At 48.2% G+C, this 16644-nt stretch overlaps 1 protein-coding gene across 2 annotated transcripts in view; it reads left to right on the forward strand.

The window, feature by feature from the left end:
* PKP2 (plakophilin 2) overlaps nt 1-16644 on the forward strand; it is a 226290-nt gene that overhangs the window by 183476 nt on the left and 26170 nt on the right. For both annotated transcript variants that reach the window (XM_030214261.1, XM_030214262.1), the window contains exon 11: nt 2086-2275. In XM_030214261.1, the coding sequence (XP_030070121.1) occupies nt 2086-2275 (190 nt within the window). The remainder of the gene's footprint in view (nt 1-2085; nt 2276-16644) is intronic.

Raw genomic sequence — 16644 nt, forward strand, 5'->3', positions numbered from 1 at the left:
ATGCCTGATGGCTGCCTACGCTCATAATGGGTACGGTGACGTCAACCTGTGCTACAGAGCCTAGCAGACCAACTCCGAAGAAGTCACGAACACAGGCAGCAAGACCAATAGAATGTTGGAGGTGAAAATTATTATATAGGATATGATCTTTTGTTTCATACAATAATGATATTTCTTAACACTTATTGAGTCTTAATGTCATGTCAGTTAAGCAGTGAAAGGGCCGAGGGGCACCACTGTTGGACTGTACTTAGGGCATCAGTTGGCCTTAATCCATCCCTACGCAGTAGACTAAGGTGTATGTTTTATTAAGGTAACCGGCTCATTTTCAAAGCACTTAGACTTACAAAGTTCCATAGGCTACTATCCAGCTTATAATCGAAAGAGAAAAATGCCTATATTGCGACCCAAATCGGGAGATGGGCGTCTTTCTCCCGTGGGCACCCAAATCGGTATAATCGAAAGCCGATTTTGGGCGTTTCCAACTGCAATCCATCGCGGAAATGGGTAAAGTTGACGGGGGCGTGTTGGAGGCGTGGTGAAGGTGGAACTGGGGCATGGTTATTGGCCGAGGAGAGATGGGCGTCTTTAGCTGATAATCGAAAAAAAAAGGCGTTTTTACCGCGATTTTGGGTCACTTTTTTTGGACCCTTTTTTTTTTCACGAATAGGTCCCAAAAAAAGTGCCCCAACTGACCATATGACCACTGGAGGGAATCGGGGATGACCTCCCCGGACTCCCCCAGTGGTCACTAACCCCCTCCCACCAAAAAAAACACTTTAAAAACTTTTTTTTCCAGCCTCTATGCCAGCCTCAAATGCCATACCCACCTCCATGACAGCAGAATGTGTTCTATCCTGTGACAGCCTTTCCCTGGTTCTGATGTGGCTCTCGGGTGAGTGTGACACCTTTTCTGTTAAGGGCACTACAGAGACACATCAGCAATGCATTGTGGTGGGTGTAGGGTATTGGGCTCCGTGATTCCACTAGCTTTGGCAAATGCTCACGATGTTGGTAGTTGGTAGGCTCTACTCCCATGGTGCTTTTCCCCCTGCTTACTGGGTCAGAGTGTGCCCTGTTTTATTTCCTGTAGTCCATGAGGTAGTGGCCATTTTTGTAAGCCAGTTTTAGATCCCTTTCACATGTTAGCCACGCTACAGAACTTAGTTCTTACCTTGAATGTGGCTGAAAGAGGGCATTGTACAGCATTCTGCCAGCTCTGACCTACTGCTCATCTCAGTACCAGGGAGACTTGTTCCCAGTGGGGCACAACCTCTGATCTGCAGTTAACTGAGAGTAAGCGTGCTTATTCCAATAAAGGACATTTTCGGAGAGATTAGTCTTCAGCTGTCAACTGGTGTGCCAATGTTATATAGCAGCAACAAGTCCTAGAGGCCTGCGTGTATGCAGGTCCCTAGAGCACTTTTAGTGAGTACCGCAGTGCACTTCAGCCAGGCGGACCCAGGCCCATCTCCCCCCTACCTGTAACACTTGTGCTGGTAAATGGGAGGTCTGCAGAACCCACTGTACCCACATGTAGGTGCCCCCTTCACCCCTAAGAGCTATGGTAGTGTTGTACATTTTTGGGTAGTGGGTTTTGGGGGAGGGGGGTTGGGAGCTCAGCACCCGTGGTAAGGGAACTATGCATGTGGGAGCGTTGTCTGAAGTCCACCGCACTGACCTCTAGGGTGCCCAGTTGGTGTCCTGGCATGTCAGGGGGGCGAGTGTACTACGAATCGTGACCCCTCCCACGACCAAATGGCTTGGATTAGGACGTTTTTGAGCTGGGCGTTTTTAGTTTCCATTATCGCTAAAAAAAACAAACGCCCAGCTGAAAAACGTCCATTTTTTCGAAAATGCGGTCTGTCCCGCCTCTTCACGTACCCGTTTTTGGACATAGACACCCATGGAGATTCGCATTCGATTATGCCCCTCCACGTACCTTTGTAAGTCTAAGTGCTTTGAAAATACACCTCTACCACCAGCTGATGTACCCAATAATATATGTTAAACAAAGCTGCTCTTCAAATATATTAAAGTGCACAAATGAGTAACTGAAAAGTGTATTTAATTTTTATCTTCCAGTTAAATACATCGTCCCTGATCTGGTGACTTTACTCCCCAACTCTGCCCAGGATTCCACTATAGACTCTGAAACAACAGCATCAATGTGCTATTTATTGAACAATTTGATCCAGCACAATTCCCAAAATGCACAAACCCTTCTCAACAATGGTGGTCTAGTGAAGGTTTTCGACATAAGCATCAGTGACGGGTGAGCAGCTGTCTGATCAGGTTAATTGCAAATGCTCCTGCAAGTAACAAAAAGATTCCACAATGTTTGGATAAGCTGTGGAAATAAGCTGGTTAATAGTAAGTGTCTTTCAACCAGAGAATTGAAACATCGTATATGCAGTGAAAACAGCAAAGGATTTATAAATCAAGAGTTAGGCTATTGGGAAATGTGAGTTGGTTAAAGAAGTGGGCATTCTATACATAAAAATAAAAGATGACGCACAATAAATCTCCAGCTAACAACATATCAAAATTCCTTACCCTTGTGAGGGTAATTTATTTAGAACTTTCTCCTCATGTGAAGCCTTTTTTACATGGGAAATGGGACTTGATATACTGCCTTTCTGAGGTTTTTTTTTTTTTTTTTTTTTTTTTGCAACTACATTCAAAGCAGTTTACATATATTCAGGTACTTATTTTGTACAAGGGGCAATAGAGGGTTAAGTGACTTGTCCAGAGTCACAAGGAGCTGCAGTGGGAATTGAACTCAGTTCCCCAGGATCAAAGTCCACTGCCTTAATCACTAGGCTACTCCTCCACTGTTTTAAAATTGTACAACCACATATGCACATAAACCTCCAGATTCTACAGTGGGGGAAATAAGTATTTGATCCCTTGCTGATTTTGTAAGTTTGCCCACTGACAAAGACATGAGCAGCCCATAATTGAAGGGTAGGTTATTGGTAACAGTGAGAGATAGCACATCACAAATTAAATCCGGAAAATCACATTGTGGAAAGTATATGAATTTATTTGCATTCTGCAGAGGGAAATAAGTATTTGATCCCCCACCAACCAGTAAGAGATCTGGCCCCTACAGACCAGGTAGATGCTCCAAATCAACTCGTTACCTGCATGACAGACAGCTGTCGGCAATGGTCACCTGTATGAAAGACACCTGTCCACAGACTCAGTGAATCAGTCAGACTCTAACCTCTACAAAATGGCCAAGAGCAAGGAGCTGTCTAAGGATGTCAGGGACAAGATCATACACCTGCACAAGGCTGGAATGGGCTACAAAACCATCAGTAAGACGCTGGGCGAGAAGGAGACAACTGTTGGTGCCATAGTAAGGAAATGGAAGAAGTACAAAATGACTGTCAATCGACAAAGATCTGGGGCTCCACGCAAAATCTCACCTCGTGGGGTATCCTTGATCATGAGGAAGGTTAGAAATCAGCCTACAACTACAAGGGGGGAACTTGTCAATGATCTCAAGGCAGCTGGGACCACTGTCACCACGAAAACCATTGGTAACACATTACGACATAACGGATTGCAATCCTGCAGTGCCCGCAAGATCCCCCTGCTCCGGAAGGCACATGTGACGGCCCGTCTGAAGTTTGCCAGTGAACACCTGGATGATGCCGAGAGTGATTGGGAGAAGGTGCTGTGGTCAGATGAGACAAAAATTGAGCTCTTTGGCATGAACTCAACTCGCCGTGTTTGGAGGAAGAGAAATGCTGCCTATGACCCAAAGAACACCGTCCCCACTGTCAAGCATGGAGGTGGAAATGTTATGTTTTGGGGGTGTTTCTCTGCTAAGGGCACAGGACTACTTCACCGCATCAATGGGAGAATGGATGGGGCCATGTACCGTACAATTCTGAGTGACAACCTCCTTCCCTCCGCCAGGGCCTTAAAAATGGGTCGTGGCTGGGTCTTCCAGCACGACAATGACCCAAAACATACAGCCAAGGCAACAAAGGAGTGGCTCAGGAAGAAGCACATTAGGGTCATGGAGTGGCCTAGCCAGTCACCAGACCTTAATCCCTTTGAAAACTTATGGAGGGAACTGAAGCTGCGAGTTGCCAAGCGACAGCCCAGAACTCTTAATGATTTAGAGATGATCTGCAAAGAGGAGTGGACCAAAATTCCTCCTGACATGTGTGCAAACCTCATCATCAACTACAGAAGACGTCTGACCGCTGTGCTTGCCAACAAGGGTTTTGCCACCAAGTATTAGGTCTTGTTTGCCAGAGGGATTAAATACTTATTTCCCTCTGCAGAATGCAAATAAATTCATATACTTTCCACAATGTGATTTTCCGGATTTAATTTGTGATGTGCTATCTCTCACTGTTACCAATAACCTACCCTTCAATTATGGGCTGCTCATGTCTTTGTCAGTGGGCAAACTTACAAAATCAGCAAGGGATCAAATACTTATTTCCCCCACTGTATATATGGTGCTCAAAATTGTGTGTGTAATTTTATTGTGTAATGAGCCAATTAATGCCAATAATTGGGTGCTAATATTCCATTGGTGTTAATTGGCAACAAATTGGATTTATGTGCACATCTTGCTAAGTGTTATTCTTGATGCTTGCGTAAATCTTGTAGGGTGCAACTGAAAGTGGGGTGAGGCCATGGGAGGAGTATGGGCAGGTTGGGGCATTCACTAAAGATGTGCTCAGTATCATGGAGTTCGGGGGATCAGCGCCTAATTTATGTGGGAGGATTTTTACACTTGGTTTTTAGTTGGTGTAAATCCTCGTACTTAAAGTTAGGCACGGATCCCGGTGCTATGCGCTATTCTATAAACGGCACCCAACTCGGAGGGCTGTTTGGAAAAAACATCCAAAAATCCAGTAGTGAACATGGCCATTTTCAAACCAGAAAAACTTCCAATGGCCATTTGCAAGATGTTTTTGTGCTCGATGTGTCTATCTTTTAGGACCATTTTTGGAAAAAAAAAAAAACTTCCAAGGGAATAATGCACAACAACAAGCCAATGAGATGTAGGAAGAGCCAGCATTCTTAGTAGACTAGCCACACAGACATCCCAGCAAAGCAGTGTGGAACTCTAGAGGACACTGCAGTCGATTTCACATAAAAGGTCCCAGGTACACATCTCACCGTTACCCCTTATATTTTATGGCAAGCCTTCCAAAACCCACCAAAAACCTACTTTCATATCATCATGCTGATCAATCCATAGACTGGTGGGTTGTGTCCATCTACCAGCAGGTGGAGATAGAGAGCAATCCTTTTGTCTCCCTGTATGTGGCCATGTGCTGCCGGAAGGAAACTCCTCAGTAGGTTCTCTATCTCAGCAGGTGGTGGTCACACACAGCAGCAGCTCTGGCTAGGTCTCCAAGCCTAATTCTTAGGTTTTGTTGAGTACCTGGGGTTGAGGGCTCTTCTTGAGCAAGTGCAAACTTGGTGGTCCCAGGTCCCTCCTTTTCTCCCCCCCTCCCGCTGTCTCCGTTAAAAAAAAAAAAAAAATTTGGACGTCCTTTAAGGGCGTTTATTTCAACGTTTATATCAGCGTTTATTGCAGCTACTCACTGGGACACCAGTTCGTTACAGCGAGGAGCGAGGAGCAGGTAATTTTTACCTTTTGTAGCGGGCAGGGGATTCCCCGTTCGGTCTCCACGTGGCTTATGGCGTCAGAGGGCGAGGGCGCGAAGAATCGCTCCCCGGACCGCATGTGCGCGTCTAGCTGGGATGCGGGGGTTTCAAAGCCTGAATCGCCTTTTGTGGGCGTCAGTTTAGAGCCCGGTCAGTGTCCTGGTTCTTCCTCTGGTGCGGCGGTTTTTCCCGCCTTAAGCGCCCATCCCCCGCTGCTGCCCCCCCCCCCCCCCCCCCCATTTTGGCCGGCCACTCTGCTCGGACAGCTTCTTCTTGGGCCGCCCTCGAGGTGGGAGATGTTAATGCTATGGTCACCCTTGATTCGGGCGACGGCAAGAGAGCGGCAAAAGTTAAGCGCCGTTCTTCCCTTGCGGCTCCTTCTCGGAGTTTTGCGCCGGACGCCATTTTGGATGCACAGCATGTTTCTCCCCCGCTCTTGCGAGCGCCGGTTGAGGGTGCGTCTAGGGCCGTGACTCAGGCTGCAGAAGTGCACAGTCTGGGGGGTTTCTCCCCTGAGTTCATTTTGCTGCTGCATCAGGCCTTTCTTATGCAAAACGCTGCCCCTGCACCCCTGTCTGATAAAGGGGTTGAGGCCTCCAGAAGCAAACGCCCTCGGGTGGATTTCCAGGCCCTAGAGGACTCTGTCTCCTCTGATGTAGATGAGGGCAGCGTATCTGAGTTCTCCCAACGGTCCTTTGGGGATTCCTTGGAGGAGACGGATTCCCGCTCGGATGGAGCGGATGACCCCTCTGCAGCGCGGATCTTTCGCTCAGAGGATTTGCCCAACCTGTTAGTGCAGGCCATGAGCATTTTGAAGATTTCCTCTCCGGAGGACGTCTCTCCCTCAGCCTCTGCTGGCTCTGCCATTATGCTGGGGACAAAGCGCCCGCCTAGAACCTTCCATGTGCATGAAGCCATGCACACCTTGATTTCGGCTCAATGGGATTCCCCAGAAGTGAGTCTTAAAGTGGCTAGGGCTATGTCCCGCCTCTATCCTCTGCCTGAAGGCGAACGGGAGGCCTTTCTTTGGCCTACCGTGCACTCCTTAATCACTGCGGTGACTAAGAAAACGGCGTTGCCGGTGGAAGGTGGCACGGCCCTAAAGGACGCCCAAGACAGAACTACTACTACTACTATTTAGCATTTCTATAGCGCTACAAGGCGTACGCAGCGCTGCACAAAAGGTTGGTGGCAGCTTTAAAGTCATCCGAGGCGGCTGCTTTAAGTTTGCAGGCCTCAGTTTGCGGCTCCTATGTGGCCAGGGCGTGCCTGACGATTGTGCAGCGGGCTTCCCCCTCGGATCCTTCCTTGAGGGCTGATTGGCCGGCCCTGGAATCAGGCTTGGCCTACTTGGCAGACTTGCTGTATGATGTCTTGAGAGCCTCGGCTAAAGGTATGGCTCAGACAGTCTCTGCTCGGCGCTGGCTTTGGCTGAAGCATTGGTCTGCTGACCACGCCTCTAAGTCTCGCCTGGCTAAGTTGCCTTTTAAAGGCAAGCTGCTCTTTGGGGTCGAGCTGGACAAGATTGTGACCGATCTCGGCATGTTCAAGGGCAAGAGGTTACCGGAGGTCAGGGCTCGGGCCAGTGGTGCCTGCCCCGGTTCCTCCAAAGGACGGTTTCAGGAAGCCCGTCGGTATCGCCCGGGCAAGTCGGGATCCTCTGCCCCCTCTTCCTTCAAGAGGATCTTCTCCCCCAAGCAGCATTCCTTTCGCAGAGACCGCCGTCCCGGAGGTGCCTCCTCCGGTCCTCCCCCAGGGTCTCGTACCCAATGACGGGGCCCTGGTCCATGGCCCAGAGCAGATTGGAGGACGCCTGTCCTCGTTTCTGGGCGAGTGGACCAGGGTAACTTCAGACGCTTGGGTGCTGGAAGTCATCAGAGACGGCTACAAGCTAGAGTTCTGCCGACCCTTAAGAGGCGGGTTTGTGCACTCTCCCTGCAAGTCTCCGGTCAAAGCTGTGGCAGTGCAGCAGACTTTGGACAATCTGATCCGCCTGGGTGCAGTCGTTCCGGTGCCAGAAGATCAGCTTGGCAAGGGACGTTACTCCATTTACTTTGTGGTACCAAAGAAAGGAGGTCAATCGGGCCTTGAAAGTTCGGCACTTCCGAATGGAGACTCTCCGCTCTGTTATAGCGGCAGTGAAGGCAGGGGAGTTTCTGGCATCCTTGGACATCAAGGAAGCTTACTTGCATATTCCCATCTGGCCTCCTCATCAACGCTTTCTGCGTTTTGCAGTCCTGGGCCGACACTTCCAGTTCAGAGCCCTCCTGTTCGGGTTGGCTATGGCTCCGCGGACCTTCTCCAAAGTAATGGTGGTCATCGCGGCCTTCCTACGAAAGGAAGGAGTACAAGTCCATCCTTATCTGGACGACTGGTTGATCCGAGCCCCCTCTTATGCAGAGTGCGGCAGAGCTTTAGACCGGGTGATTGCTCTTTTGAGCTCCCTGGGGTGGATCATCAACTGGGAGAAAAGCCAGCTGCACCCGACTCAGTCCCTGGAGTATCTGGGAGTTAGTTTCTACACCCAAATGGGCAGAGTGTTCCTGCCAGACAATCGGATTGTCAAGCTTCAGGCTCAGGTGGACAAGTTCCTAGTAGCCTCTCCTCTTCGGGCTTGGGACTATGTGCAGCTGTTGGGCTCTATGACGGCCATGATGGAAGTAGTGCCCTGGGCCAGGGCCCATATGAGACCTCTACAGCACTCTCTGCTGCAGCGATGGACTCCAGTGTTGGAGGATTACGCTGTGCGCCTTCCCTTGTATCCAGCGGTGCGCAAGGCGCTGAGCTGGTGGCTGAGGACAGACAAGCTGTCCGCAGGAATGCCTCTTTTGACCCCGGAGTGGGTTGTCGTCACGATGAACGCGTCATTGACGGGCTGGGGAGCCCACTGCTTGGGAAGGACAGCGTAGGGCTCTGGTCTCCTGCAGAGGCAAAGTGGTCTATCAACCTCCTTGAACTCAGAGCCATTCGGTTGGCGCTTTTGGAGTTTCTCCCGGTACTGGCGCTGAAGCCAGTACGGGTCCTGTCGGACAATGCCACGGCCGTGGCCTATGTCAATCGCCAGGGAGGTACCAAGAGCGCCCCTCTAGCCAAGGAGGTCATGAATCTATGCCAGTGGGCGGAAGCGAACCTGGAACAGCTGTCGGCGGCCCACATTGCGGGAGTCATGAATGTCAAGGCGGACTTTCTCAGTCGCCATACCTTGGATCCCGGAGAGTGGCAGCTATCGGCTCAGGCGTTCTTGGACATCACGAAGCGCTGGGGCCAGCCGAGCATAGATCTGATGGCGTCATTGGCCAATTGCCAAGTGCCGCGCTTTTTCAGCAGAGGACGGGACCCTCGATCTCTGGGAGTAGATGCTCTTCTCCAACGGTGGCCAACACGGGAGCTTTTCTATGTGTTCCCGCCCTGGCCCATGTTGGGCAGGGTGCTAGACCGGGTGGCAAAGCATCCGGGTCGGATAATCCTGGTGGGTCCGGACTTGCCCAGACGTCCCTGGTATGCGGACTTGATCAGGCTCTTGGTGGACGGCCCTCTGCAGCTGCCAGCGGTGCGGGGCCTGTTGCATCAGGGTCCCGTGGTGATGTAGGATCCCTCCCCCTTTGGTCTTACGGCCTGGCTATTGAGCGGCAGCTTCTGAGGAAGAAGGGCTTCTCAGACAAGGTCATCGCCACTATGCTGAGAGCGAGGAAGCGCTCTACTTCTACTGCTTACGCCAGGGTTTGGCGTACCTTTGCATCGTGGTGTGAGGCAGGCTCTCTTTCTCCCTTCACTGCTCCAATTTCTTCAGTGTTGGCGTTCCTGCAAGAAGGTCTGGAGAAAGTCCAGGTGGCGGCTCTGGCTTGCTTCAGGGGTCGCCTGAAGGGTGCTTCCCTGGCCTCGCAGCCTGATGTGGCGCGCTTTCTCAAGGGAGTTAATCACCTACGCCTTCCTCTGCGCTCGGTGGTGCCTGCGTGGAATCTCAATCTAGTGCTAAGAGCCTTGCAGAAGCCGCCTTTTGAGCCCTTGTCGAAGGCATCTCTGAAAGACCTGACGTTGAAAGCAGTTTGGTGGCTATCACTTCAGCCAGACAAGTTTCCGAGCTCCAGGCGCTATCATGTCGGGAGCCCTTCCTGCAGTTCATTCAGGCAGGAGTGTCTATTCGCACGGTGCCTTCCTTCCTGCCCAAGATTTTCTCGTTTCCATGTGAATCAGCAGCTCTGCCTACCCTCCTTTCGTAGGGAGGACTACCCAGAGGAGTACTCTGCTCTCAAATTTCTGGATGTGAGACGAGTCATCATCAGATACTTGGAAGTGACCAATGATTTCCGGAAGTCGGATCATCTGTTTGTGCTGTTCGCAGGGCCTCGTAAGGGTCTGCAGGCATCCAAGCCTACAGTGGCACGATGGGTCAAGGAAACCATTGCAGCGGCTTATGTGGCCGCGGGAAAGATGCCGCCTATCCAGCTGAAGGCTCACTCCACTAGAGCACAAGCGGCCTCGATGGCAGAGGCCGGGTCCGTCTCCTTGGAAGAGATTTGTAAGGCGTCAACTTGGGCATCGGCTCATACCTTCTCCAGGCATAATCGCTTGACTGTGGCTGCTCGGGCAGAGGCCCGGTTTGGAGCTTCAGTGTTGTGGTCAGGGATTTCTATGTCCCGCCCTTGGTGAGTACTGCTTCGGTACATCCCACTAGTCTATGGATTGATCATAATGATGATATGGAAGGTAAAATTATGTATCATACCTGATAATTTTCTTTCCATTAATCATAGCTGATCAATCCATAGCCCCTCCCAGATATCTGTACTGTTTATATTCTGGTTGCATTTCAGGTTCAAGTTTAGTCTTCTGTTCCTGTTCAGGAGGATCTTCGTGTTCAAGTTTTTTTCCGATTGAATTCTTCTGGAGTTGAGACGATTTTGTGTTACAGTGAGCTGCTGCATTCCTCTCCCCTCCGTTTTACGGGGCTGGATTGGGATCTAAATTCTGCCGGCGCTCCCTCCCGCTTCGTGCGGCAGTAGGGTAGCATTATATCCCTCCCCCTTCGGCGGTGTTAGGGTCAGCCAGCTCCTCCCGCGGTTGCGGTCGCAGGACAAGCCAGATCCCCCCGCATCGGCGGGTGTGGTGGGGTGAGCTGGACGGATTCCCCTCCCCCACTTGTGTGGGGATGAGCTGGGTTGATTCCTCTCCCCCGTTTCGGCGGTGGTGAGCTGGGCAGAGTGTCCCTTTGTGGGTGTAATTCTCTAGGTGCTGAGTCCTGCGGATGGAGCTTTGATATCGACATACTGAGGAGTTTCCGGCAGCACATGGCCACGTATAGGGAGACAAAAGGATTGCTCTCTATCTCCACCTGCTGGTAGATGGACACAACCCACCAGTCTATGGATTGATCAGCTATGATTAATGGAAAGAAAATTATCAGGTATGATACATAATTTTACCGTACCCAACAATATAACACTACAATAACCCTTTTGCTGCAGGTGTCACCTATATGTGGGTACAGTAGGTATTTAGTGTTTTTTGGAGGGCTCACACAGTTAGAGTGGGATATGGGCCTGAGTCCCCTTCTCTACAGTCCACTGCACTGACCACTAGGCTACCCCGGGATCTGCTTGCTGGTCTAACAGGACTGGCCATAATATGGGAAGCTTTCATAGAGCCTGGCATGCACTGTCTCATCTTAAGGGGCTGGGAGGGGGGTCAGTAACTACTGGGGGAGTAAGAGGGGCTTATGCCTTAATCCCTCCAGTGATCATTTGGTCAGTTAGTCTTGATTGAAACACAGGTCTCATCAGCTCGTAACCTTGGGGTCATCTTCGACTCCTCTCTCTCCTTCTCTGCTAACATTCAGCAGATTGCCAAAACCCGTCGTTTCTTTCTCTATAGCATCAGCAAAATCCGTTCCTTCCTCTCTGAGCATTCTGCCAGAACCCTTATCCACACTTCACCTCTCACCTAGATTATTGCAACCTGCTTCTCACCGGCCTCCCACTTAGCCATCTCTCTCCTCTTCAATCAGTCCAAAACTCTGCTGTATGACTCATTTTCCACCAGAGTTGCTATGCTCACATTAGCCCTCTCCTCAAGTCACTTCACTGGCTCCCTATCCGTTTCCGCATTCAATTCAAACTTCTCTTATTGACCTATAAGTGCATTCACTCTACCGCTCCCCAGTACCTCTCCACTCTTGTCTCTCCCTATGCCCCCCCTCTAACACTCCGTTCTGTTGATAAATCTCTCGTCTGTCCCCTTCTCCTCTACTGCTAATTCCAGATTCCGTTCCTTTTATCGCGCTGCACCTCACGCCTGGAATAGACTTCCCAAGCCTGTACGTCTAGCCCCCTCTTTGGCCGTTTTCAAATCCAGGCTAAAAGCCCACCTCTTTAATGCTGCTTTTGACTCCTAACCACTGCTCACTTGCCTTGTACCCTTTTATCCCCACCTCTTTAATTAACTTACCTCTTAGTTGTTCTGTCTGTTTGCCTGTCGTATTTAGATTGTGAGCTCTTTGAGCAGGGACTGTCTTTTCATGTATGGTGTACAGTGCTGCGTATGCCTTGTAGCGCTATAGAAGTGATAAGTAGTAGTAGTAGTAGGTCTAGCCCAAAATATCTTAATTTTGGCCTTGGATATTTTTCTACAATAATGGAACAAAATGAAAATGTCTATCTTTTGGTGCTGCCCATGTCCCACCCAAAACACACCCCAACACGCCCCCTTGAAATTTGGACAACCTGTGGAGTAAAACGTCTAAAATCAGGATGTTGAAAATTGCAACGTAGATGTTTGAGAGAAAAACTTCCTTCTGCCACCTTACGATGTTTTATGGACTTAAATGAGCCCCGATATCCACAAAGCTATCATTGTATTCAATTATGAATTTATTTTGGATCTGATATTCCACTTAGTCATAATTGGCCTGATGCAGTAAATGGTGCCCCGGGGAAAATCAGTGCACGGTGGTATTCTGTAAAGGGCAGTCTGAGATGAGTGCTGTTTATAGAATAGCACTTAACAGTGATAATCATGCCCAACTTTGGTTGCAAGGATTTAAGCCAATTGAAGCCTTGTGTAAAACCTGACACGTAAGTTAGGCACGGATCACCCAGATTCTGTAACACTGCACACATCTTGGGAGAATGCCTCAATCTGCCTATGCTTCTTGTGCTATGAATTTTATGCACGCAGATTCATAAAATATGGCTCAGCAGGATTCGTGTGCAACTTCCAATTGATGCCAGTTCACGCCAGTCAGTGATTTTTAGCATTTAATTACTGGCATTAATTGGCTTGTTATTCAATTGACATGTGCACATCTAGGGATTGTGCCCAAATTTGGGCACAGAAAATTCAGTGACCCATACAGAATCCAGGGGAATGGAGGTAATTCTCTACGGCGCCCTCTCAGTTTAACCGGTAGGAAGGCACATAAATGGAGGCATTCTAGTCATTTGTGCATGTAAATGGTGATTTAAGTATATAAATGACCCCTTACAGAATACTGACTAGTGGAAGAGTACATGCCACTCTAACTGGCAGGCAGAGCACAGCAATTTACATACTGTTAGTTTAGAAAAAGAAAGGAACTCCATCCAAAGTAGGAAAGTAAAACAGTCACACTAAAGGAGAGAAAAGCAAACTACAGTAAAAAGGGAACAGGAGGAAAAAGAAAGTAAAAACTGGTCAGGGTACTGGGGGGTGGGTTTCAGTAGTGGCTCCTGTCAAGTCTGCTTCTCCGAAGGCCTGTTTGAACAGCCTTGTCTTTAGTTCACATTTAAAACTACTAAAAGACAGGTTACTACGAAGAAGGGTAATATTATTCCAGATGTTTAGTGATAAAAAGAAAAAAGCACTATGTCAGGTAGATTCAAGACAGGCATATTTGGGACTCGGAAGGAATAGCCAATGATTGTTGATTGACCAGAGAACTCTTGCTGGTGAATCGGGAACCGTGAGACAGGAAAGATAGTCAGGAAAGCCTAGCCTGAAAGCTTTAAATGTAAGGATAGCCACTTTAATAAATAATGCGTTGGTGAACTGGGAGCCAATGATATTGTTTCATTTAAGGGGTTGTATGATCAAAGCAGTGAGCGCAAAGTAGTCTTATGGCTGTGTTTTGAAGGGTTTGTAGTTTCTTTAGGGACATTGGGGTAAACCAGCATAAATGATACTGCAGTAGTCAAGTCGAGAAGTGAAAAGGGAGAGGATAAGAGCACGGACCTGATTACGGTTACATAAGTGGGATATCTCCCCCAACTGTCGGTGCGTGCTTTTCCAGTGGGCAGAGTTTAAGTGGCATGCACAGGTATGTGCAGAAATTAGGGAATTCTTTCATTTAAATGCATATGTGGTAACATCTAGTCACAGGCATTTTACACCAGCTGTAAGGCTGGTATAAATGATTGTACTTTGATGTACATGCATTTTGCGCCATTTTCACTAGTATTTTATAGAAATGAAGTAGGTGTCTACTTTTCTTTATAGAATAGGTTTAAAAGGGTGCCATAACCAGTGCCTAGAGTAGGCAGCCTGTTAATGCATCACCCTCCACAAGCTCAGAGCAAATTGCATATGAGAAGTTCTAAATGTTATAATTCAGTCACAGCTTGGTATTTGCTAAAGAGTATGATTCAGGATCCACAACTCTGTGTCATAAAGAGAAATGGGGAGGAAAGGACTTAAGATACCCGGTAAACCTCCACTCTTGTTTTCAATAGTGGGTACCGCGCCGCTCAGCCTTTACTTTGAAACTTAACATTTATTACTGTAAAATAGCTGGTAGATTTAAAACAAATAGGAGAAAGATTTTCTTTACTCAGCGTGTAGTTAGACTCTGGAACTCGTTGCCGGAGAATGTAGTGACAGCAGCTGGCCTTACGGAATTTAAAGGGGGTTTGGACAGATTCCTGAGGGAAAAGTCCATTGAACATTATTCATTTTTTGGGGGGGGGGGCGGGGGGGCCGGGTTCTTGAAGCCTGGTTTGGCCGCTGTCAGAGACAGGATGCTGGGCTTGATGGACCCTTGCTCTTTTCCCAGTATGGCGGTGCTTATGTGCTAAGAGGTTAGAGTTCTTCATTTTGAGAAATTAGGTGGATAAAAGAACATGAAAGAGGTTTATAAAACCATGAATGGAGTGAAACAATAGGGTACGCTTATCTACGTTTTCAAATATTACTAAGACTTGCAGAAACTGATGATTTAAAACAAATTGCTGCTGGATTTGTGCTAGTATTTTTATAATGTCACATACCCCTGGATTCTATAAAAGACCCCAAAGATTAGGCATGGATCCCATATCTGTGCGCATAATAATCAGTTAGTGATCTGCAATGATTTTGCTTGGGGAGCTCAGACAAGCAACAATCCCCAATCCTTGTCTCTCTACTGGGAAGTCAAGGGGTCCTTTTACTAAGGTGCACTGCAAAATGGCCTGTGGTAGTGTAGGCACATGTTTTGGGCACGTGCAGAATCATTTTTCAGCACACCTGCAAAAATGCCTTTTCAAAAGTTTTGCCAAAAATGGATGTGCGGCAAAATGAAAATTCACCCAAAACCTTCTCAGCTCCTACAGGCTCTGCTTCATTTTATTAGCAAAAAGGATTACGTCATGGGCCAAGGTCAGCAGGTTTGCATCACATATCACAGGATACAAATCATAGATATTAGTTGAGATTATATTCAGCTTATATGAGCAATCCTAAATGGGGGGTTCAGGGCAAAGGTCGAGCAGCTGCTAGGCTATGCCAGGAAAGATCATTACCATACTGGGAACAAGGAACTCTTAAGCAATAAGCATATATATATATTTTCAGCCTACGTCTGTTTTCTCAAAATATGCAAGAGACAAGGGTACACCATTTTCAGTTCCCCTAGACTTACAAATCATGTGCATATTTTGTGATACTTTTTAGCATCTGGACAAGAACATTCATTGCTTAAGCAAGCTTAAATTGTTGACTCAGCACTGTCAGCAGACTGTAACTAGGTTAAATGCATCTGTCCAGCTCCATCTTCAATTTATCTTTATTTTCACATTTTAATGCTTAACTCTTGATATTCCCTTGTGAGCTGAAGGGGGGGGGGAACTATCATTTTCATATAGGTTCTTACTGTCATCAATTTAATTATTGGAATTAGCAAAATTGGCATCGATGATGATTTGCGCGTAGATCTGGCAGTGCGATATTCTGTAACACTGGATGCCTAAAATGAATCGCGCACAACTGAATTGGGGCCTGGGATTGGGAGGGGCATAGACGGATCAGGAGCATTCACAACACTTCGGCACAGTGTTGTAGACTACTGGGCATCGCACCAACTTGGGCACCAGGATTTACACCAGGTTTCAGCAGGCACAAGTCCTTGCAGCCAAAGTTGGGTGTGGGAATCTACACTCGGTGCTATTCCATAAAGAACACTGATCCCGGAGCACCCTTTATACGATGGTACGAAGCACAGATTTTTCCCCTCACCTACTTTTCGGTACCATTTATAGAATCTGGCCCACAGTACCAAAATAGGTGCCTCCCACTCACTTAACCTAGTAGTTGCCCTGTTGTGAAATTACCCTCAAAAGAGGTTGGGTCAGGTTCTTGGAGGAAAAGCACTGAAACGATTATGCTGGTGACTCTGAAACACTGGCTGATGTCAGGAGCAATATGATAAATCTACTTAAAAAGGACACACACAAGCGGGGAGAGTTCACTATTCACCCACCTTATCCTCTAGTATCTCTAATCTCCTCCCTTCCATTATGTCCTCCGAGTCTGTCGACAAGGCTGTCTCCACTTACAATGCCACTCTCTCTTCTGCTCTAGACACCCTTGTACCATCCTTCTCCCATCCCACAAGGCGTACTATTCCCCAGCCCTGGCTGACCCCTTGCACCCGATACCTTCGCTCCTGCGCCCGATCGGCTGAACGCCTCTGGAGGAAATCTCACACCCATACTGATTTCATTCATTACAAATTCATGCTATCCTCCTTCCAGTCCTCCCTATCCCTCGCCA

The sequence above is a fragment of the Microcaecilia unicolor genome, chromosome 9, assembly GCF_901765095.1.
Source record: "Microcaecilia unicolor chromosome 9, aMicUni1.1, whole genome shotgun sequence".
NCBI classification, from domain to species: domain Eukaryota; kingdom Metazoa; phylum Chordata; class Amphibia; order Gymnophiona; family Siphonopidae; genus Microcaecilia; species Microcaecilia unicolor.